At 40.9% G+C, this 22,031-nt stretch overlaps 2 protein-coding genes across 4 annotated transcripts; both read left to right on the top strand.

Moving 5' to 3' along the window:
* The first annotated feature begins 93 nt into the window (after window positions 1-93).
* LOC128018546 (perforin-1) lies at window positions 94-21,934 on the top strand. Of its 3 annotated transcripts, none has more exons than XM_052604117.1 (3): window positions 94-906; window positions 1,114-1,651; window positions 2,527-3,979. In XM_052604117.1, the coding sequence occupies exons 1-3, from the start codon at window positions 891-893 to the stop codon at window positions 3,548-3,550; spliced, it is 1,578 nt and encodes a 525-aa protein (XP_052460077.1). In that variant the 5' UTR covers window positions 94-890; the 3' UTR covers window positions 3,551-3,979. The 3 variants fall into 3 exon arrangements, with proteins under 3 accessions (XP_052460077.1, XP_052460078.1, XP_052460079.1); XM_052604118.1 differs by lacking the exons at window positions 1,114-1,651; window positions 2,527-3,979 and adding exons at window positions 18,149-18,683; window positions 20,751-21,934 and having other exon boundaries at window positions 191-906; XM_052604119.1 differs by lacking the exons at window positions 94-906; window positions 1,114-1,651; window positions 2,527-3,979 and adding exons at window positions 17,744-17,884; window positions 18,149-18,683; window positions 20,751-21,934.
* LOC128018545 (macrophage-expressed gene 1 protein-like) lies at window positions 5,147-7,478 on the top strand. The gene is made up of 2 exons (XM_052604116.1): window positions 5,147-5,596; window positions 5,937-7,478. Exons 1-2 carry the CDS (start codon window positions 5,147-5,149, stop codon window positions 7,476-7,478), a joined length of 1,992 nt encoding a protein of 663 aa, XP_052460076.1.
* Window positions 21,935-22,031: the final 97 nt, after the last annotated feature.

A 22,031-nucleotide genomic window follows, 5' to 3' on the forward strand; every position in this document is an offset into this window, starting at 1 on the left:
GAACCAGATTTAGATTGTGAATAAATATAAGGACATGAAATCTTGGTGAGTTCTTTTATACTCGAGATGGCGCCAACTATCAGCTCTAACTTGCTTTTGCATGGCATGAAATCACAATGATAACCCTGCTATGTAAAATAAGGTTTCAGTTAAACAATGTTGCTCTGGACAACAGTCATTATTCAACTCTTATTTCATCTCACCCCCACACAAAAAAGTAATAACAGGAATTAGGAAAGTCAATCACCTGGTCATCTAGGCCTGTCTAACATAGACCAACAGTAGAGCTAAATATAACTACTTCCATTTTACAAGATACTGTACTGACTCCTAGTTTCATCTAGTTTCTCCTAGTTTATAGTATTCTATACTATAATAATAATTTTATAGAAAATGCATATGTTTCTACATATCCAAAATCTCCTGACCAATACTTTCCCATGCAATGTGCTTATGAGTATGATTTTCATTTCATGATATCCGTTGTCTCACATGCAACTGCAAGTGAACAGAAAATGTGCTACATTTTGTCATCCACATGTCCTGTTTGATTAATCTTGACCTTGCACTTCAGCCGCAATTCCCTCATACCAAGTCTCACGAGAACTCTCCCCCACTGCACAGCTGGTATTCACCAAAAAAAAAATCCTAAATCAAAACAAACCCAGTCAGCGGATGAAATCTGTCCAGCGCAGATGAAAAGGCCTGAAAGGAAGACACTCCCTTCCACAAATGCCATAGACTCACACAGAGCTCTTTTTCAGCAGTAGCATTCCAGAAAGTGACTACAGCTAAAACCTTTCATGAAGAAACTTTAATTTGGAAAGAAGGACAGAGAAAAGGATTTTAGGTCGATATGGTGATGTAACACAGCTGGAAGAGACTGTTGCATGAAAGCTACTCTCGGTGGGTAAAACTGATATTTTTAACAGTATCGATCTTTTAGCAGATTTCAGTGCCATAAATAATACACTGCACTCAGGAGTCTGGACTTTCATTATGTAATTTTACAATATATATATATTTTTTTTGCATGTATATTGTCTCATGAATGTATTTCCATCTGATAAATGATAAAATATTACATGTGAACCCTCTGCATTTTCCCTTTAGAAATCATCATGGAGACAAGTCACTGTGTTTTCCCTGTGTTTCTCTGCATTTCTCTGATCTTGACACAATGGGACACAAGTTCAGCTTGCCAGTCAGGCTCTCAGGAAGAATGTGAGAAAGCCCCGTTTGTGCCTGGTTACAACCTGGCGGGCGAAGGATTTGACATTGTCAGGATGCGCCGTAAAGGGGCCTTTTTGATCAATGTCAAGTCACACATGGTCAACGGCACTTGTACGGTCTGCAAGAACCGCTTCCAGGGAGGCCAGATGCAGAAACTTCCCTCAGCTGTGCGGGACTGGCGTCCGTTCAGTCGCTGCAGCAAACAGCTTTCTAGTGCTCTTCATCATTCTGTTGACTCCCTGATGAAGAGTTCAACATCACTCATCAATAACAACTGGGAAATGGACCTACGCGTGGATGACATAGGAAAGGCATTTATTGGAGGGAGCCATTCAGATATTGCCAAATTTGCCCAATATCAGAATGCAATGGATAAGGCAACATTTGCCCTCCATGAAATCAGCTGCACATATTACAGGTAACTCCATGTGAGTGTATCACTCATTTTGCATTGTATTTATAATGATTTTCATGTTGTTGTAACCTCTCCAAAGAATGGTGACAATCTGACCCTCTCTCAATATCTCTGATGACATGCATACATTGTTAGATGATTTAATAACGGAGAAAGCACATACAATTAAAACATACAACATAACAAAATACACTCTGAAACTATAATATTTTATATTTTAAAACTGGTGGGGTGGATTTAAGAAGTTATTCCACAAGATGCATGCAGTTTTCTTTTTTATGCTTAGTGGGCCCAAAGTTAGGCCTACATTGTGTAGCTCTATGAATGTTATTGCTTTGATAACAGAATATCAGAGTAGGTGGCAACTAAAAGCAATTGATGTTAAAATCTTTCAAAATAATAAATTCCTTTGGGTACATTTTACATATATTTCAAGTTCATTCTTATAGGCTCTTCAGAGACAGTCACATTTTTCAAGACTCATAAGATCCTAATGTAGTTAGGACCTCCTAATGTAAATGATCTTTAAAAGGAAGCTTCAGTGCATGTAGACAATTTAAAATCAGTGCATCTTTTCCATGTGAGACTTGAGGTTGTGTATTATGAGGAAGAGACATCATCTCAAAGATGCTTAGATTAGCATGTAATCCTCATCTGACCACACAATTTAGTCATAAAACACTTGAAAAGTCAGCCAAATCACGATTTTATCTGAAAAACAAACCCAGAATTGGCTTTAATAAGTACTTTCTTATCACCTCCTTGACAAAATTACTGTCAAAAACACTGAAAAATAAAACATGAGGCAAATTACAGTTTTTATTTAGAAAGCACAGGCAGAATCTGCTGACAGATGACTTTTTGTTGTTCATTTGCAGTTTCAGAGTTACAGACCACCCAGAACTCAGCACTGAATTCTCAAAACATCTCCTGCGACTTCCGAAACAATATGATGAGGAATCAGAAGCCCTGTACCGAAGGACTATAGATACTTACGGCACTCACTACATACGTCAAGTTCATCTGGGAGGGCGAGTGAGGCGGGTCACGGCTTTTCGGACTTGTCTTGCAACCCTGAAGGGCTTCTCAGAGACTGATATCAAGAACTGCCTAAACATTGAGTTAAAGATGAATCTGGGGTTCCTGCCAGCTAATATCTCGCTTTCCAACAAATGCTCTCAAATCCTTAAAGATAACATGAACATGGGATTCCACCAGGGCTTCATGACACACAAGACAGAGGTGCTGGGAGGTGAGAAATACTTCCCAGACCTTGTTTTAAACCAAAGCCCAGCTGAAGCATACTCCAACTGGATGATGAGCTTGCATGACAATCCTGAAGTCATATCATATGCAATTCTCCCTCTCCATCATCTGGTGGCTGATCCTGAGGTTAGTGGCAATCTCAAAAGAGCAGTAACAGAGTATATTGAAGAGAACATGCTTTCTGTAGATCCCAAGGAGAATCAAGAATGCTCACAAACACCAAATCTGGACCACAACTGCTGTCCTATGCAAGCCGGCCGTGGCAAGTTAGCAGTGATGGTGCAGAGAGCAGCAGGCCTGAAAGCAGATCTCTTCACACGTACTGACGGTTATGTGAAAGTCTGGTACAACCTCATGTATGAGGAGACTGAGGTGATTATGGACAATAATGATCCTGAATGGAACATCAGTTATGATTTTAGATCAGTTGAGTTCGGTCATGACCTCATATTTGAGGTTTGGGACAGTGATGTCATTTATAATGACTTCGTGGGGCAATGTGTGGTCCGACCTGAACGTGGATCTCATTCACACAGCTGTAAATTAAAGAGAGGCATCCTGTATTTCACCTACAACGCTTCTTGTGATGCTCATCTGACTGGACCCAGGTGCAGCAGATATTCCCCAAAAGGATAAGAGCTTGTATTTGTAGAGAACAATACATACTAAAAGAATATAAAGAATATTTATAATAAAGAATATTTCTGCATATTGCTTTTTAGACAGTTATCATTATTGTAAACAGAAATGTAAAAAAAATATCGCAAATAAAAAAGAATTACATTATTTTGTAAAATATTTCCAGTAATGATAGTGTTCGAATGTAAATTCACATTTTGAAATTTCTTCTTTATTATTCGTAGCCTATTATTTGTATTATTTTTTTTTAGACTTGATTTTAAGATTTGACACCTGCTTTTGTTCCGCTACTGCAGAAAATAGTTTTGCTTTCGGTGGTCTTACTCCTGTGCGTGACTGTGGTTATGCATTGCAAAGTCAAAAGATCTTTTCATGTTCTGCAACAGATGATTCATTAAAACAAAAACTGTCCACTGGTTCAATGAAGACCGTGCACAATGACTTTTCAATACAGAGAACATTACATTTTGTGTTGTGTTTATCATGCCAAGGTCACTGGTTCATTTCCCAGGGAGCACACATAGTTAACACAGTATGTCAAAAAACAAATGGACAATTAGTTGTCTATTGTTTTGTTGTTGTTGTTTTCCCAATGTATTAAAAAAGCAAGTAGTTTATAGAGACAGGTATTCCAAAGGAAACAGAGTTTGGACACAAACATATAATCTTATCTTTCTGTAAGATAGAAAAAAAAAATTGAAACCTTTAGCTTTCTACCATAAATGTTAAGGTATGGAATTATTAACAGAACCGAAAAAGATGATGAATGGTTTTCATTATATCCAGGTGAACAAACAACACACAAAAGGAGAAGACGTCAAATGAATTTGGCATGATGAATAGGAATGAATAGGATTAACATTACCAGATAACACTGATCTCTGGTCTGACGTCAATGCTATAATGTGAGTTTGAAGGTCATTTTGAAGGATTGTCAACATTATTGTATACTATGAAAAGCACTTTTGTTTTTTTTTCCTTGGTAGACCTTTAAATCATTTAGAGAATTAAAGTTTTTAAAGCTCCCTGTAGTTTAACAAATATGTGAGAACAGCCATTTTTCAGCAAGAGAGCTGAAAATCGACACTATGAACAAATCAAAAACCTGCATCTTTCTCCTGCATGGAACATAAAAGATGAACATTTTGAAATTTTTTATTTATTTTTTGCTCTAAAAAAGCTTATTGTTGCCTTTAAAATAATATCTGATTGTGGTGTGTTGTTTTATTTATTTATTTATTTTGTTAAAATGGTTCCAATGTGTACAATTGAATTTCTTTTTATTTTTAATAATAAAAATAATAATTGAAGCAAATATGGATATTACATAAAAGTTATATATTTGGGTGTGTTAAAGAACAAAAGATTAAAAAATAGTTTTGCTTTCGATAGACTGTTTGCTATGTGTTTTTGTGGTTATTATATAATTACAAGTAATACAATAAGATCTTTTGTTGTTTCATATTCTAATACAGATCATTCAATGAAACACAACTGCCTATTGGTTCAGTGAAACCACAAATCCTTGCTCGACATTATATAAAACACAATTCTGATTGAGCAATGCATTTTTACTCAGCACACCAAACCATCATGGGGTCAAAAACATTTTGTCTGCTGATGCTCTACTGCTGTATTCACATCTGCGATGTTTCTCCGCTCATTCGTCCCAGTAACGGACTCAATGAGTGTCACAAAAACTCAAGTTTACCAGCGCTGGAGGTTCTGCCAGGAGGAGGCTGGGATAATCTGCGCAACATAGACATGGGCCGGGTGATGAATCTGAGCTATTCCCAGTGTCAGACCACAGAAGATGGAGTCTATCTCATTCCAGATGAAGTCTTCGTCATTCCACAGAAAGTGAGCGGAGTGGAAACAAACTCTGAGATCATCATGTCATGGCTGGAACAGACAAGCGACACTTCAAGCTCCATCAATGCAGATGTTTCCTTTTATTCAGTGCTCAATGGGAAATTCTCTAAAGAAAACCAGCGGATGAAAACCCACCAAGTGAAGGAGAGTTCTGTAACAGCACGAGTTCAAGTCAGTCAAACAATCATCTAACAAAATGTTAAAAAAAAAAGCTTGAAAAAGCATTCTGGAATTTTAAATAGTTTAAATATTACTGCAGATTTTGATGCATCTCTAATGTGTATTATTTTTACTAATATAATAATAATGATTATATTCAGTATTACATAATATTAACTTTTTTCTCACTCTTATTGTTATGAATGTACAGAAAAGATAAATTCAGAAGACCTACACTTTTTTCATTATGATTTAACTTAACACAGACCTTTGAAATAAATGTTTTTTAATTGAGTCTATCTGTCTTTCTTTTTTCTTTTTCTTTTACATTTCATTTATTTATTTTTTCTAGGTCCGTAACCATCTGTACACAGTAAAAACGTATCCTGACTTCCCTTTTGACATCCGCTTTGCTCAACAGGCTGAGGAAATCGCAGATGCTATTGAAAACAATCAAACACGTCTAGCAACTTACCTGTCAGAGAAACTCATACTGGATTATGGCACCCATGTCATCACAAGTGTTGATGCTGGTGCCACTTTGGTGCAAGAGGAATATTTAAAAATGTCTTATGTCACAAAGAATCAGTTACAAATGTCTTCTCTTTCTGCATCAGCAGGTCTTTCCTTCTTTGAAAAACTTAAATTTGATTTTGACAGCAATGGATTCCAAAAAAACAATCAAATCAGCGGTTATCAGGGTAACATCACATATTCATTCATGCAGAGCCATGGTGGGGCTTTATTCTATCCAGGCATCACTCTGCAGAAGTGGCAAGAGAGTACACTCAATAATCTGGTGGCTATCGACCGCTCCGGTCTGCCGATTCACTATTTTCTGAATCCATCGACATTCCCAGACCTCCCAGTACCAACAGTAAATAAATTAGCTTTGTTAGTTTCTCAGGCTGCAGAGCAATACTATAAAATAAATACCATTCCAGGGTGTATAAGTCCAGATTCCAAAAACTTCAACTTTCAGGCAAATATAGATGATGCATCTTGTGAGGGTCCAGTCACCAATCTTAGCTTTGGTGGCATTTACCAACAATGCACTCCACTGACATCAGATGGAAGTACAATCTGTGATGGGACAGCACAGAGAAACCCAGCTACAGGTGATTATTCTTGTCCTTTACAGTACATTTCCACCCTATTACGCTCTGAGACTGTAGAACGAGGTTATAATCGTTACGAATGCCAAAAGAAATGTCGTTCATGTGGTTTCTTGTGGTTCTCTACTTGTTGTGACCAAACATGTAAGGATGTTTACTATGTCTGTCGTGCAAAGGTAGACACCTACTGGTGTTCCACAAGTCAGACAACCCAGTTGAACTCTGGATACCTCTTTGGAGGTCTACATGGACCATCTTTGCAAAATCCATTTACCAAATCTTATAGCTGTCCTCCAAATTTCTTTATGCAAAAGTTTTTGTCTAGTGGTATGGTGGTTTGTCTGAGCAAAGATTATGTCACAACAACTACATATTCCGTGACATTTGGTGGCTTCTTCAGCTGCCAGTCTGGTAACCCTCTCTCAGATGGTCAATCTCGCTGTCCACCTCAGTTCAGCCAACATCTTGCTGCCATTAGTGATGGCTGTGAGATATTGTACTGTGTCCAGTCCGGTGTATTTAGTGGTGGTCAGTTAAAACCTGTCCGTCTCCCACCATTCATAAGCCCACCGCTGGTTGGCATGATGGGCACAAACTCTGTAGCTGTAATGACAGAAGGTGATGTTTTCTGGGTAAGAGTTGGAAAAGCAAGAACATGGTATCGGGCAGATCCTGTTGAAATAAATCAGATGTTTGGGAGGTCTGGAGGAGAAAAGGTTGGTGTAACCTATGGTCAGATAGCTTTAATTACTCTTGTAATATCAGGGTTAGTTGTTTAATGAAATTAAAGGTTAACTTACCTTGAGATTCAAAGTGTAAATAAACACAGGGACGCTGAACAAGATCCCGGGCCCTCTGCATACGCAGTCCTAATGCCCCCCCACCCACTCACCCCGAAAATATATATTCCAGATTTTTCAAGGGCCCTCTATTCCTTTGGGGCCTGGGAATCAGTACTGGTTTAACCCCCAGTCCGACGCCCCTGAACAAACATAACAGTGACTTAAACAGCCACGGGGAACAAAAGAAAGAAAATGCTAATTATAATACCTGTCAGTACTGTAATCAAATTACACAGTGATTGAGAAATGGTGATGGATATAAAGGATGTTTTGCACTTTTTTTCTTTTGTAATTATTATGATTATGATAAAACAAGTTATAGTAGTTGTGGTGGCAGTATTAGTAGTAGTAGTACTATATTATTTGCAAAGTTAACCAAATACAAATCAAATAATCTGTTTAACAAAGATTCTAACTGAGAAATCTTTATTTTCCTTTCAATTACATTATACTGATTTAAACATTGTATTGATTTTAAAAGCAGGCATAAAAACACATCCGTAATGTTTGATTTGTTTGAATGGCTCACTGTTCTTGATCTGTATTTTAAAAATCTTTTAAAAATAAATACCTTTTTTTCTTGTGCATTTTCTAAAGGTATAATTTTTCAGATTTTTGTACTCAAGGGCTGATACAGTCCTTTAGAAATTTAAATAATAATACTAGTTAATATTGCTGTTGTAAATTATATAATGCAAGTTAGTATTTCTGTTATAAGATATGATTTGTGCAAAATACATCTGCCTGTCAGAGTTTATTTTGTATGGAGCCCCACACATTGCATGCAGAAAAAAATAGTAGGCTAAATCGTGTGGACAATTAACTAATTTGTTCCCTCAATGTACTAAAACGTGCACATGATTACTATTGCGTTCCCTCGATTTACTATTTCATTCACTCAATTTATAAATTGTGTGCACGATTTACTAATTAGTTCCCTCAATTTTGAAATCGAGTGAACGTAATAGTAAATTGAGGGAATGCAATAGTAATCATGTGCACATTTTAGTAAATTGAGGGAACGAATTAGTAAATCGTGCGCACAATTTATTAATTTTTCTTGCATGTCCGTAATTTTGTTCTTCTCTGGAGCGATAGAAACATTGCCCATGTAAGAGGTTAGCCATTTGCTGATTCAAGATATGAACATACTCAAGATAATACATCAAATTTAGCCAATTTGTCCTCAAATCTAATCTGAAAGGGGCTGTCACAAATAAGGAGAGGGGATCCAAAAGCAGAAGGCAATTTGACAATGCTTTAATGGTGAGACTCAGTTCTGGAAAGGAGCACAGGTGGCCGTGTAGGCGGGATAATCAAACAAAGTTTCTCTGTATTAAATCCAACAGAAGATAGTCACAGCCCAAAAGGAACAGAAAGTCTTTCAGTAGTAATGCAACAGAAATACATGGTCAGGACCGGGCACGGGAAAACCCCTGGAGGTAGAGAGAGACAGAGGCTGGGTTCGTTCTGAGCACGGGTACGCCAAACCGTGGACCACTCACATAGCTGGAGGATGGACAGAGCAGAAGTGAGCTAATAATGCTGTTAATCAGGTACACGTATCAGACAGGACACGACTAGACAGAGGTAAGGAGGCTGGTTAAGGGTACGTAGCAGGCGCAACGGAGGAGGACTGATGGGAGCGGTAGAAGTCATCAATCAGCAGGCGGTCCAGGACGTCCCGGGATGGAATCCAACTTCTCTCCTCAGGACCGTATCCCTCCCAATCGACCAGGAACTGATGATCATGACCCCGAGGCCTAACAGCGAGAAACCTACGAACCCTATAGGTGGGGGCGCCCTCAACACGGATCGGAGGGGTGACAGAACGGGGGGGGGGGGGGGGGGGGGGCTGGACAACTGGTTTAATACATGATACGTGAAAGACAGGGTGAATGTGTTGGAGATTGGTAGACAACTTGAGTTTGACTGAGACAGGGCTAAGAATCTTAAGGACATGGAACGGCCCAATGAATTTGGGATCCAGCTTACGCAACGAGGACTGAAGAGGAAGATTAAGGGTGGATAGCCAAACCCTCTGTCCAACTGAATAATGGGGGCTCTTGACTCAACGTTTATTAGCGGCCTGCCGAGTACGAGTATGAGTCTTGCACAGGGCGGATCTGACCCCTCTCCAAGTAACGGTTCTTGACCGTGATGTCATTCAGCCCTCGATAATCTATACAGGGGTTCAAAGAACCATCCTTCTTCTTAACAAAGAAAAAGCCCGCACCGGCAGGGGAGGAGGAAGGAACAATGGTACCTGCGTTAAGCGAATCAGATAGATACTTCTCTAGAGTATCGAAGGCGTATCGAGGCGAAGTGGCCCTGGAATGACTAAAGACCGCTCGCAGATCATGGTACTCTTCCAGGACCCCAGACAAATCACCTGGCTCCTCCTGAAAAACAGAGACAGAAGAGACAGGGGGAACAGCAAGCATTAAACACTTAGCATGACATGACAAACTCCATGATAGGATGGAGCCTCTAGACCAGTTAATCTGTGGGTTATGTTCAACTAACCAGGGATGTCCTAAGACCACGGGGCTATATGGAGAATGAAAAACCAAAAAAGAAATTATCTCTTGATAATTGCCAGAGATGGTGAGACTCACTGGAGCTGTGGCAAAGTGCACTCTAGAGAGGATATTACCGTCGAGGGCGTGGACGGGGTGGAGTCCTTGCGTTCAATGAGGGGGATCCCCTGTTCACGAGCCCAGGTCTCATCCACAAAGTTTCCCTCGGCTCCTGAATCAATCAAAGCTGTGCAAGAGGTGGAAGAACCCGGCCAGCGGAGGAAGGCGGAGAAAGTAGTGCGTGCGTGTGGTGGAGGGTCTAGGGTTGAAGCGCTCACCAGTAACCCTGGTGAGCCTTGGCTCTTAACGGGCAGGTGGAGACTAGGTGAGATGCAGATCCGCAGTACATGCAGAGGGGAGCCATGATGTGTCGTTGACGCTCTGCTGCGGAGATACGCACCTGAGGGAATTTACCGCTGATTAGAGAACCGGCTTTACTGACGAGATGCGCATTAACGATCGGCCGATCGTGATCGAAGCAGCCCTAATAATAAATAAAAAGAAAACAGATAGAATACAAAAAGAATAGAGCAAGCTACTAGAGGTCCATATATATATATATATATATATATATATATATATATATATATATATATATATATATATATATATATATATATATATATATATATATATACACACACACACACACACACACACACACACACATAATTGCATAATAAAAGAATATAGAATACAAAAAGATTAGAAAGATTTTTTAAAGAATAGAATTAGTGTCAGAAAGCCTATTCAGGAACTAGGAACCAAAGTGCAATTCACGTTTCCTAGAGGGACACTTGTTACTGTTACCTGCCAGTGAAGATCACTGTCTGTCTTTGTTTATGCTGCTGCTATGTTTCTGTAATGTGTTCATATAATACAAAACACATCTAAATTCATACCAGATGCATATGCAGATGCATATATTGGATTAAATAAATGTCTCAATCTAAAGACTTCTCCTGCTCTCCTGATTCTCTTTGACTGGAATCTGGTCCATAGTTGGGCACCTCAACCAGTTGTAATTCAGATGTAGTAAGGTTTACTACACTAGTTTGGTCCTTTGAGCCGGATTGAGAGCAACATCAAACCAGTATGGACCCAATAGTAAGTGACACAGAGACAACGGAAAGACCTTGCCGCAGGACAAATCTTCTGCCTCACTTGGATGAGTATGAGGTTGGCTACCGGCCCGCAGAGGACCATCCTCCTAAAGCTTCTACCCCTGTCCCAGTCAATGTAGAAGTAGCTTGAGGAAAACCTCCCACAGCAGTACCAGCTCTCATTCTTGGACCAGCAGGCATTCCATTACCTCCGCTGGCGTTTATCTTCCACCAGAACTCTCTAATGTCCAGACTGCTGTTTTGGAGGAGAAGATTAAGCAGAGACAGTTTGACAGACTCCGGCAGCAGGTACAGGAGGACTCACTCGCTGACATGGAATATCAGCAGCTGCAGACACAAGCAAAGGAAGCTCAGCGCATTCAGGAAGAGGCTCTCGCCGCTAAGGAGGCTTTGTCCAAGCATCTAGAGAGACAGCGCAAGCTGCAACAAGCAGAGACTGAACTTGAGGTAGCAAAGCTTGTATCTACCATGCTCATTGAAGACTCCTGTGCCTCCAGGCTCACCAGCCAGCCCTTTGCCTCCACCTCAACCTAATCAGAGTAGTCCAGCCATGAGTCCATAGTCTCCCTCGTTGTCTCAGCAGCTCTTTACTCAGTCACCAGCCATGACATCATCTGTACACCCTTCCTCAGGTGATCAGATCATGCTGGACGACACATCACAGCTGTCACTCAGGCCACAGGTGCTGACATTACCTACCACTGAAACCATGACTTTCTTTTCCTAAACCACTCCACTTGCCACCAGCAGTTTCATCACCAGTCTCTACTGTATCTCAGACTGCCCCTATTACTGCACCATTACGCACAATGATGTCAGCATCGTGCGTGGTACCCCAGCCTTCCTCATTATCCACAGTTATGTCCACTGCTTTGCACTCCATGAATATGAGCATGCCGTCTATGCCACAGCTGTCTACAAGTCCATATGTGATACATCAATCATTGAACCCTCCAGTGAGCACACATGCACATCATCTGCAACCTCCAGTTACTAACCAGCAGGCATCAGCTAGGCCACCTAATGCTAACTTTGCTCAGCGACCCTCATTCCTGCACTTCCCCCACACACAGTCTGCATACCCTGGTACAGAGCTACTATATGCCTCAGCTTATGGCATCCCACAACCTAAGCTACCAGTGTTTGAAAGTGGTAATTAGAGTGACTTTGCCCTGTTAAAATTGGCATTGGACAATTTGTTAAGTCCTCACAGCTATCTCAGTGAGCAGTACAAATACCACGTCCTGTTAAGCCATTTGAAGCTTCCCAGTGCTCAGCAGCTGCGCTGCAAGCTCTTCAGGATAAGTATGGGCAGCCAAGACAACTTGTGCATTCCGAACTGGGTGCCATCATGAACAGTCCACCACTTAGACTGGGTGATGCTTATGCCTTTGACTCCTTTGCCTTATCAATACAATCATTAGTAGGCATGTTGAGGACTCTTGAAGGTCAGAATGGTTTCGAGCTCATGTGTGGCTCTCATGTGGATCGTCTTCTCAGCAAGTTGCCAGCTGCCTATCGGGATAGCTTTGTTGAATACTGCCTGAGTAAGGGTATTCTCCAGACAGGCACAGACTAAACCTATACACTCCCTGATCTGGCTACTTGGTTGGATATTAAGTCCCAGGCTAAACGCATTTCCAACCGAGCGGCAGCCTTGTTTCAGAGCGACTCACCCAAGTCCTATGGTAAACCTACAACATCTACTCATCCAAAGGATGAGTTCTGTTGACCAGTGAGAGAACCATGAAAGGTCCTGATGCTAAAGCACAGAAATCTAGCTCAAAGCCAAAGCCCAGGCCATATTGTCCTCATTGTGATAGCAGGGAGCATTACCTCAATGCCTTTGACCAGTTTAAGAAACTAACTACAGCTCAAATTATCACTTGGATTAAAAAAGGAAAGCACTGCTGGAGGTGTGGCCGAACTCATGCAGTGGAGGTCTGCAACCTCAAGCGAACATGTGGTGTTTGTAAAGAGTTACATCTCACAGTTCTGCATGATTCTGTTGATGATACTTCCAGGGCTGTTCTAATGGTCAGTTTGCCACCTACCAGGATTTACCTTGATCATCCTAACCATTCACCCAAGGTCATGCTGAAAGTGGTTAAAATCCTTCTACACAATGGTCAGCAAACTATGGAAACTCATGCAGTTCTTGATGATGGGTCAGAGAGAACATTAGTGCTTCAGCCAGTAGTGCAGCAGCTTAAATTATCTGGTACCCCTGAATTGCTCCCCTTACACACAATCCACCAGTGTCACACTGAACTTGTAGGATCATATGTATCCTTTGAGGTGTCTTCAGTATCCCAGCCTAAGAGGAAGTTTGCTATACACAATGAATTCACTGCTACGGACCTGTGTCTAGCAGAACACAACTACCCAGTGGCTGCTCTCCAGAAGGACTATCGACACCTGCAGGACCTGCCACTGCCTCCTATGGACAGAGTGAAACCACTGCTGCTTATTGGGTCTGACATGCCACATCCCCTGACACCTGTTCAGCCCATTTGCAAAGGCCCAGTATGGGGACCCATTGCTGTTCATTCACAACTTGGATGGTCTCTCCAAGGCCCGATGAGTCCCATGCAGCCCTCAAGGGGAAATCAGCAGTGCCTCCACATAATGACAGTTCCAACCCGTGATGACCTGATTCATCATGTGGAAAGACTCTGGTAAGTTGACACCCTCCCATACAATACTAAGATGATTACCAGGTCCAAACAGGACAAAGAGGCTTACATCTTGCTTCAAAATGCCAGTATTAGAGTGATGGTGGATCATGTACAACGATATGCTACCCCATTCCTCAGAAAAACCCCTCTGAGCTTACTCCATGCAGACAAAACGGCGGTTCTCCCTGGTTTACGCCGCACAGAGCGCAGACTGTCACGGGATCAAGAAAAGGCTAAAGTTTACTGCAGTGAGATCCGTGAGTTGGAGTCAGCTGGTTATGTGGCAAAGATAAGTGCAGAAGAAGTGGACCAAAGTACAGAGTCTTGGTTCATTCTGCACCACATGGTGCAACACAATGGTAAAGACAGAATTGTCTTCAACTGCTCCTTCCAACATCAAGGACAGTCTTTGAATGATCAGCTGATGAATGATTATCCCATTCACGACCAGGGCCAAAGTCATTATTCAAGACCTCTGGAAGCACAATCTTGGTTGGGACAACCCCATAGAGCTGTTGCATTTGAGATAAAGTTGGCTCACCTGGGTAGGAGAGCTCCCAATTCTTCCCAAGTAGCAGTTCTCTCGAGCATACACCCCAGCTTCTGCTGACAACCCATCGGCCACCCGAGAGTTTCATGTCTTTAGTGATGCATCGGAAAGGGCCTACGGTTCAGTGGCATACCTAAGCACCACAGATGATCAAGGACAGGTTACTCTTAGCTTTGTCTTGGCCAGGTCTAGAGTAGCACCTCACAAATGCCTGTCAATACCACGTTTGGAGCTCTGTGCTGACCTTACCGGCACCCAGTTGGGCAAGGTTAATCCAAACTGAGTTGACCATACCTGTCCACAAAGTCACTTTCTGGTCTGACTCTACCACAAAGTGTTTGTAGGGACACGTGTGGCAGAGATACAGACTTTAACAGAGATGTCTGAATGGAGGTACGTTGATTCAAATGACAACCCAGCCGACCACATCACACAAGGTCTTTTACTGACAGAATTAACAGGCCCTCATCAGTGGAAGTCAGGTCCAGCCTTCCTGAATCAGTCACCTGACAAGTGGCCGTCAATGCCCAAAACTGAAGGAGAGCCTGACTGCAATGAATTGAAGAAATCTGCGTTTATTGACGCTGTTTCATTACTTAGACGTTCTCTTCCAGATCCAAGCCAATTCCACACATGGCAAGAGCTAGTTCAGGCCACTGTTAGATCCCTGCATGGGGCGGCTACCACTGACACTGACCATCCTACAGAGGCTTCTGAATATATTGAAGCTGAAAAGCTACTTCTAGCACAGGCTCAAATGTACTCCTTTCCTACTGATGTTAGACATTTAAAGGCCGGACATCCTGTTCCACAAACCATTCGCTTAGGCTCACTTGCCCCTGAATATGATAATGGCACTGGTCTCATTAGAGTGGGCGGACGGCTTCGGCGTGCTAGTGACCTTGACCCAGAGGCCTTAAAACACAATTGTATTAGACCCTAGCCATCCTATCACCAAGCTGTTAATTAAGGAGACAAATCAACGACTCCTTCACCTCAGAAAGGGTTCTAGAAGATCTACGCCACCAGAATTGGATACTTCGAGGCCGAGAAGCAGTTCGTAAACACCAGCACAGCTGTCGAGACTGTCAGTACTGGCGCGCCAAACCTCAAACCCCACATCTGGCAGATCTACCCCCCTGCAGATTAAATCTGTATAAACCAACCTTCTACCACCACTGCTTTGGCCCATTCGAAGTCAAAATTGGGCACGGTCAAGAGAAAAGGTGGGGGATTATTTACAAATGCTTAATGACACATTGTGTGCATCTGGATCTGTTGGAGCACATGGACAGTGATGCTTTTCTGCTCTCCCTGCGCCGTTTCACAGCCCGACACGGCAAGCCTATGGAGCTGTTGTGCGACAATGGCACCAACTTCGTTGGAGGTGATCAGGAGTTACGGGAATCCTTTGAAGCCATGTCACCAAAGCTACAGGAACAGCTTGCAGAGCAGAAAATTCGGTTTCGCCATAACCCCCCAAATGCTCCTCACTTTGGGGGAACCTGGGAGCGCGAGATAAAATCAGTTAAGGCAGCACTCTGTGTGATCCTCAGAGAGCAGTCAGTGCTGGAACCAGTACTGCAAACCCTTCTGGTAGAAGTTGAAAGCATCCTAAACTCCAAGCCCCTTGGCTACGTATCCTCGGATATTACGGATGTGGACCCTGTGACTCCAAATCTACTTATGGGTCATCGAGATGCATCGCTACCTCAGGTCTTGTATGACTCTAACAACCTGCTTGGAAAACGAAGGTGGAGACATAGCCAAGTGTTGACTAATTGTTTCTGGGCTGCCTTTATCCGCCGATACCTCCCAGACATGCATGGACGTCAAAAGTGGAGGGCAGGGAACTGACAGTAGGGCAGGTCGTACTTGTTGCAGATCCACAACTACCACGCTCATTCTGGCCTGTAGGAACCACAACTGAGACCTTACCTGGAGCTGATTTGAATCGTCAGAGTCCAGGGTAAAGACTAAACTTACACTCGTCCAGTTGTGCGATTAATACCTCTTCCTCATCTTGAGGATAATGACACGAGCACCCCCGATAGACTTTCTTAAAGTGTTTAATTATCTTGCCAGATAATTGGGGCGGCTGTGTCAGAAAGCCTATTCAGGAACTAGGAACCAAAGTTCAATTCACATTTCCTGGGGGAAACTTATTACTGTTACCTGCCAGTGAAGATGGCTGTCTGGATTTGTTTATGCTGCTGCTATGTTTCTGTAATGTGTTCATATAATACAAAACACATCTAAATTCATATCAGATGCATATGCAGATGCATATATTGGATTAAATAAATGTCTCAATCTAAAGACTTCTCCTGCTCTCCTGATTCTCTGACCGGAATCTCCATCTATCATTTGTATTTTGCATTTTATTTAAACAAATGCAATTTGTTCCTCAAAGTTTTGCTGTTGGACTCTAAACATTCATTGTGAATTATGAAAATTAAAAAGTATTTTAATTTTTAAAGACCAAAAATAAAAGAAAAAATTAATAAATAAAAAAAGCTGGAATCATCCAACATCCAACAGCCAAAACAGTTATTCATTTAAAAAAGGTTTCAAGTCTCTCAAATCTTTTACCTTTCTGTTAACTTTTTTCTTCAATACTGTTCTGTGATGCAAAAACATTATCATGAACCAGATGTCCTTCTTTAAAGTGAACTCAATTTCCTTTGTGATTATACTAGCCTGGTTTGCCCCATTCGATGACAGCGATCTTCTGCTTGTTCATCATTGAATGGATTGCAATCAATGTCATGCAGTATCACAGTGTTTGCAGAGGCGAGGTTGACCCTGGAGGAACACAAAAATGTCAGGGTTTGTATTGTATTTGTCAATGAGACCTGTCTTAGAAAATCCAAGTGGGTCGAACTAGATGCAAGATTTGTTCAGATAGGCAGCAAAACTGGCACAAATTTCATGGCACATCCTACTCAAATCCTTTCATAACATCACATAGCACAGTAGTGTGTACAGCAGTTTATGATTTCATTAGTTTATGGTCACATATGGCTTTCGCCATGAACTGAATGGTGAGGGAGTCAACATTTTTTATGCATTTGACCTACTGAAAAAAAAGAAGGCATATAATTACAAAGTCTCATGAGAAACCTCCCCCACTGCACAGCTAAAAAAAAAAAAAAATCCAAATCAAACTAGTCATTAGATGAAAAATAGGAAGAAGAGGCCTAAAAGGAAGAAATTCCTTGCCAAATGCCACGTTTCACAAGGCGTGTCTTCTCAGCATTAGCAGAATTCCCGGAAAGTGACACAATAGCAATAAAATCTAATGAAGAAAAAGTATTATCGAGAGAAGCACAGAGAAAAGGACTTCTGTGAAGTAAATCAGTATTGTGGTGTAACAGCTTTAACAGGCTCTTGCATGAAATCTACTCGCTGGGTAAGGTTCATGAGCTATTTTAAACAGATTTAATATTTTAGCAGATTTCAATGCTTCGATAAATAAAAACATAATTAAGTGAAGCCTTTTTTACAGTAATATTCAACAATGTGTATTATTGATAAATTATTAATTATTAATCATTAATATATTTATGATCACAAAATCAAGGCTATTTGAACTCTGCATGCATATTGCTTCATTAATATTTTTCCATAGAAGAAATGAAATACTACATATGAACCCTCTGCATTTTCCCTTTAGAAATCATCATGGAGACAAGTCACTGTGTCTTCCATGTGTTTCTCTGCATATCTCTGATCTTGACACAATGGGACACAAGTTCAGCTTGCCAGTCAGGCTCTCAGGAAGAATGTGAGAAAGCCCCATTTGTGCCTGGTTACAACCTGGCGGGCGAAGGATTTGACATTGTCAGGATGCGCCGTAAAGGGGCCTTTTTGATCGATGTCAAGTCACACATGGTCAACGGCACTTGTACGGTCTGCAAGAACCGCTTCCAGGGAGGCCAGATGCAGAAACTTCCCTCAGCTGTGCGGGACTGGCGTCCGTTCAGTCGCTGCAGCAAACAGCTTTCTAGTGCTCTTCATCATTCTGTTGACTCCCTGATGAAGAGTTCAACATCACTCATCAATAAATGGGAAATGGACCTTAGCCTGGATGACATAGGAAAATTGATTTTGGGAGGGAGCCGTTCAGATATTGCTCAATTTGCCCAATTTCAGAATGCAGTGGATAAATCAACATTTGCCATCCATGATATCAGCTGCACATATTACAGGTAGGTTATGAGTTCATGACTCTTTGATATTTGGGCTCTTTGATGTTTTGTGTTGCAGTGGGTGCATTCTTTGTGTGACAGCAAGAAAAGACCTCTGGGAAATCTTCTATAGCAAGCTCCGTATGTGAGGTGCAAAAAGTATTTGGACACTTAAAGTTACACTTGTTAACATGACAACAGTGTACTAAAAATTGAAACGTTTTTTCTTTGAGTTTTCAGTGGTCAAAGCAATCCTTGTTTACACCAATTGGCAAAAACAACTTAAAATGCTATATTATGCATACCAGGGCAGCAGTTGGCAATTATACTTTTAAAGAAACACCATGTGAATATGTAATAACACATGCACATGTATGGAGTGAGAATCATGCCAAAACCTCACACACACACAAAATGTGTTTTACTCACACCCAACGATTCACAAACAAACTCAGTGTGGTTTGCAAATACAAAACATCACTCACAAACTAATGCGTTTTGTTCTGCAAATAAAAAAACGTAGCTATCAAACAAATACAGTACGTTTTACATATACAAAGAAACATATTTCTTCAATGACAAAAATATCCTCCAAGTACAAACTAAAATCTTTCAAGTACCAAAAAAATCCTTCAATTAAAAAAAAAAATCCTTCAAGTACAAAACAAAATCCTTCAAGTACAAAACAAATTTCTAAGTTCAAAAAACTGTCACGTGACTTTTGGCACAAATCTCCTGCCTTACTGATCCACACACATGCTAGTAAACTGTCATGTAATTCGCACTCCACAATTCAGCGACTTGCTTGGCGCCGCCACCGACATGGAAACAGAGGAGAAGGAGAAACGCTAGCGTGAGGGACGTTTTGAACACGATGAGCGGCCAACAGGTGAGTTTGCACTCATTTCTGGTGAAAAATCAGCCTGAAGGGGTTGTTATTCGCTATAACAACCGCCTCGCTATGCATGATCCCACTTATTACATTGCTACCTACAAAATAAATAAATAATTTGACACAAAATTTTGATTTAAAAATGAGTTTATTGATTCTGAAGACGATTGTATTGCTTCCGCTAAAGAAAATAGTCCGTTCCGCGACCATAACAACGGTCTGTTTTTCATGACAAGGGTGTGTTTGGACCTCCAAATCAACCATGGTCTTCTCCTGCTAGTGTCTCATAGAATATAGAGCCTTCATTCCATGTCAAATCAGTCAGAATCCAGGAAAGTGGTTGCAGCAACATCTCAGATGAAGAGTTTTTCTATATTATATTTTGGTCCCAAAACCAAGGCCTGTAATAATATTCATATTTTTGTCAGTCCTTGAGATTGTCATTTTTATAGCATCAAAAACACTATCAGAGAACCATGTTTGGGCATTAATATCTTAAAGTGTTATTCATAGCCTCACCAAACTTTGCAGGATGGAAGGATAAACCCCTGATACTGAGGGTATTATAAACTCATTTTCTGCATGAAAGTGCGAATTACATGACAGTTTAGCATGTGTGTGGATCTGAAGGCATTTGCGTGTGGATCAGCAAGGCGAAAAATTAGTGCCAAAAGTCACGTGACAGTTTTTCGTACTTGTAGAATTTTATTTTGTACTTGAAGGATTTTGTTTTATAGTTGAATGATTTTTTTTTTTTCAATTGAAGGATTTTTTTTGTACTTGAAAGATTTTAGTTTGTACTTGGAGGATATTTTTGTCATTGACGAAATACGTTTCTTTGTATATGTAAAACGTACTGTATTTGTTTGATAGCTATGTTTTTTATTTGCAGAACAAAATGCATTAGTTTGTGAGTGATGTTTTGTATTTGCAAACCACACTGAGTTTGTTTGTGAATCGTTGGGTGTGAGTAAAACACATTTTGTGTGTGAGGTTTTGGCATGATTCTCACTCGATACACATGATGAAATACCATGCACAGACCAACAAAATGTTGTTGTCTTCTAAATAAATAGCCAAAATGCTTAACACGTTTTCTGTTTTTAGTTGAAAATAGTGACGTAAACGCCCCTCAGACATATCTAATTCAGGGGTGTCAATACAGCAGACAGATAACTGCTTTTTCCCTTTTGCAGCTACAGAGTTACAGACCACCCAGAACTCAGCACTGAATTCTCAAAACATCTCCAGCAGCTTCCGACAATATATGATGTCAATACAAAAGCCCTGTACCGAAGGACTATAGGTACATATGGCACTCACTACATACGTCAAGTTCATCTGGGAGGGCGAGTGAGGCGGGTCACAGCTTTTCGGACTTGTCTTGCAACCCTGAAGGGCTTCTCAGAGACTGATATCAAGAACTGCCTAAACATTGAGTTAAAGATGAATCTGGGGTTCCTGCCAGCTAATATCTCGCTTTCCAACAAATGCTCTCAAATCCTTAAAGATGACATGAACATGGGATTCCACCAGGGCTTCATGACACACAAGACAGAGGTGCTGGGAGGTGAGAAATACTTCCCAGACCTTGTTTTAAACCAAAGCCCAGCTGAAGCATACTCCAACTGGATGATGAGCTTGCATGACAATCCTGAAGTCATATCATATGCAATTCTCCCTCTCCATCATCTGGTGGCTGATCCTGAGGTTAGTGGCAATCTCAAAAGAGCAGTAACAGAGTATATTGAAGAGAACATGCTTTCTGTAGATCCCAAGGAGAATCAAGAATGCTCACAAACACCAAATCTGGACCACAACTGCTGTCCTATGCAAACCGGCCGTGGCAATTTAGTAGTATTAGTGCGAAGAGCCACAGGCATGAATGAAGATTATTTCTCAGCCACCGATGGTTTTGTGAAAATCTGGTACAATGGTGTGTATGAGGAAACTGAGGTGATTATGGACAATAATAATCCAGTATGGAACACCATCTTTGATTTTGGATCAATTGAGTTTGGTCATAGACTAAAATTTGAGGTTTGGGACAGTGATGTAAATTTTGATGACTTTGTGGGGGGATGTGAGTTCAGACCTGAACATGGGATTCACTCCCACAGCTGTCAGTTACAGAGAGGCATCTTTTATTTCACCTACATGGCTTCCTGTGATGCTTACCTGACAGGACCCAGGTGTAGCAGATATTTGCCACAAACTTAAGGACTACATTGTAAGAAATTTTTCAGCATAATGTCTGTGTGTGTACAGTAGGTTATTTTAACCTACAGTATTTACAGAATTACTACTAGCCATTTTATTATGTCATGTATTAATGTGTAGCTGTAGAAGCTAATAAAACAATTGCAACGCAAAACGTTCATGTAGGCCTAATTGTTTTTCTTTCTTTTTTTGACAAGTAACCTTGTATTGTAGTGCGAGCAGTGACAACACATCAAAAGCAAAAATATACAATTCCT

This window comes from Carassius gibelio, chromosome A8 (genome assembly GCF_023724105.1).
Source record: "Carassius gibelio isolate Cgi1373 ecotype wild population from Czech Republic chromosome A8, carGib1.2-hapl.c, whole genome shotgun sequence".
NCBI lineage: Eukaryota > Metazoa > Chordata > Actinopteri > Cypriniformes > Cyprinidae > Carassius > Carassius gibelio.

Bases quoted from the DNA above. Each gene is read 5' to 3' on its own strand.
- LOC128018546 (XM_052604117.1), top strand. The intron at 1,652-2,526 runs GTAACTCCATGT...GTTCATTTGCAG, and splicing joins ATCAGCTGCACATATTACAG to TTTCAGAGTTACAGACCACC.
- LOC128018545 (XM_052604116.1), top strand. From the start codon at position 5,147: ATGGGGTCAAAAACATTTTGTCTGCTGATGCTCTACTGCTGTATTCAC. The intron at 5,597-5,936 runs GTCAGTCAAACA...TATTTTTTCTAG, and splicing joins CTGTAACAGCACGAGTTCAA to GTCCGTAACCATCTGTACAC.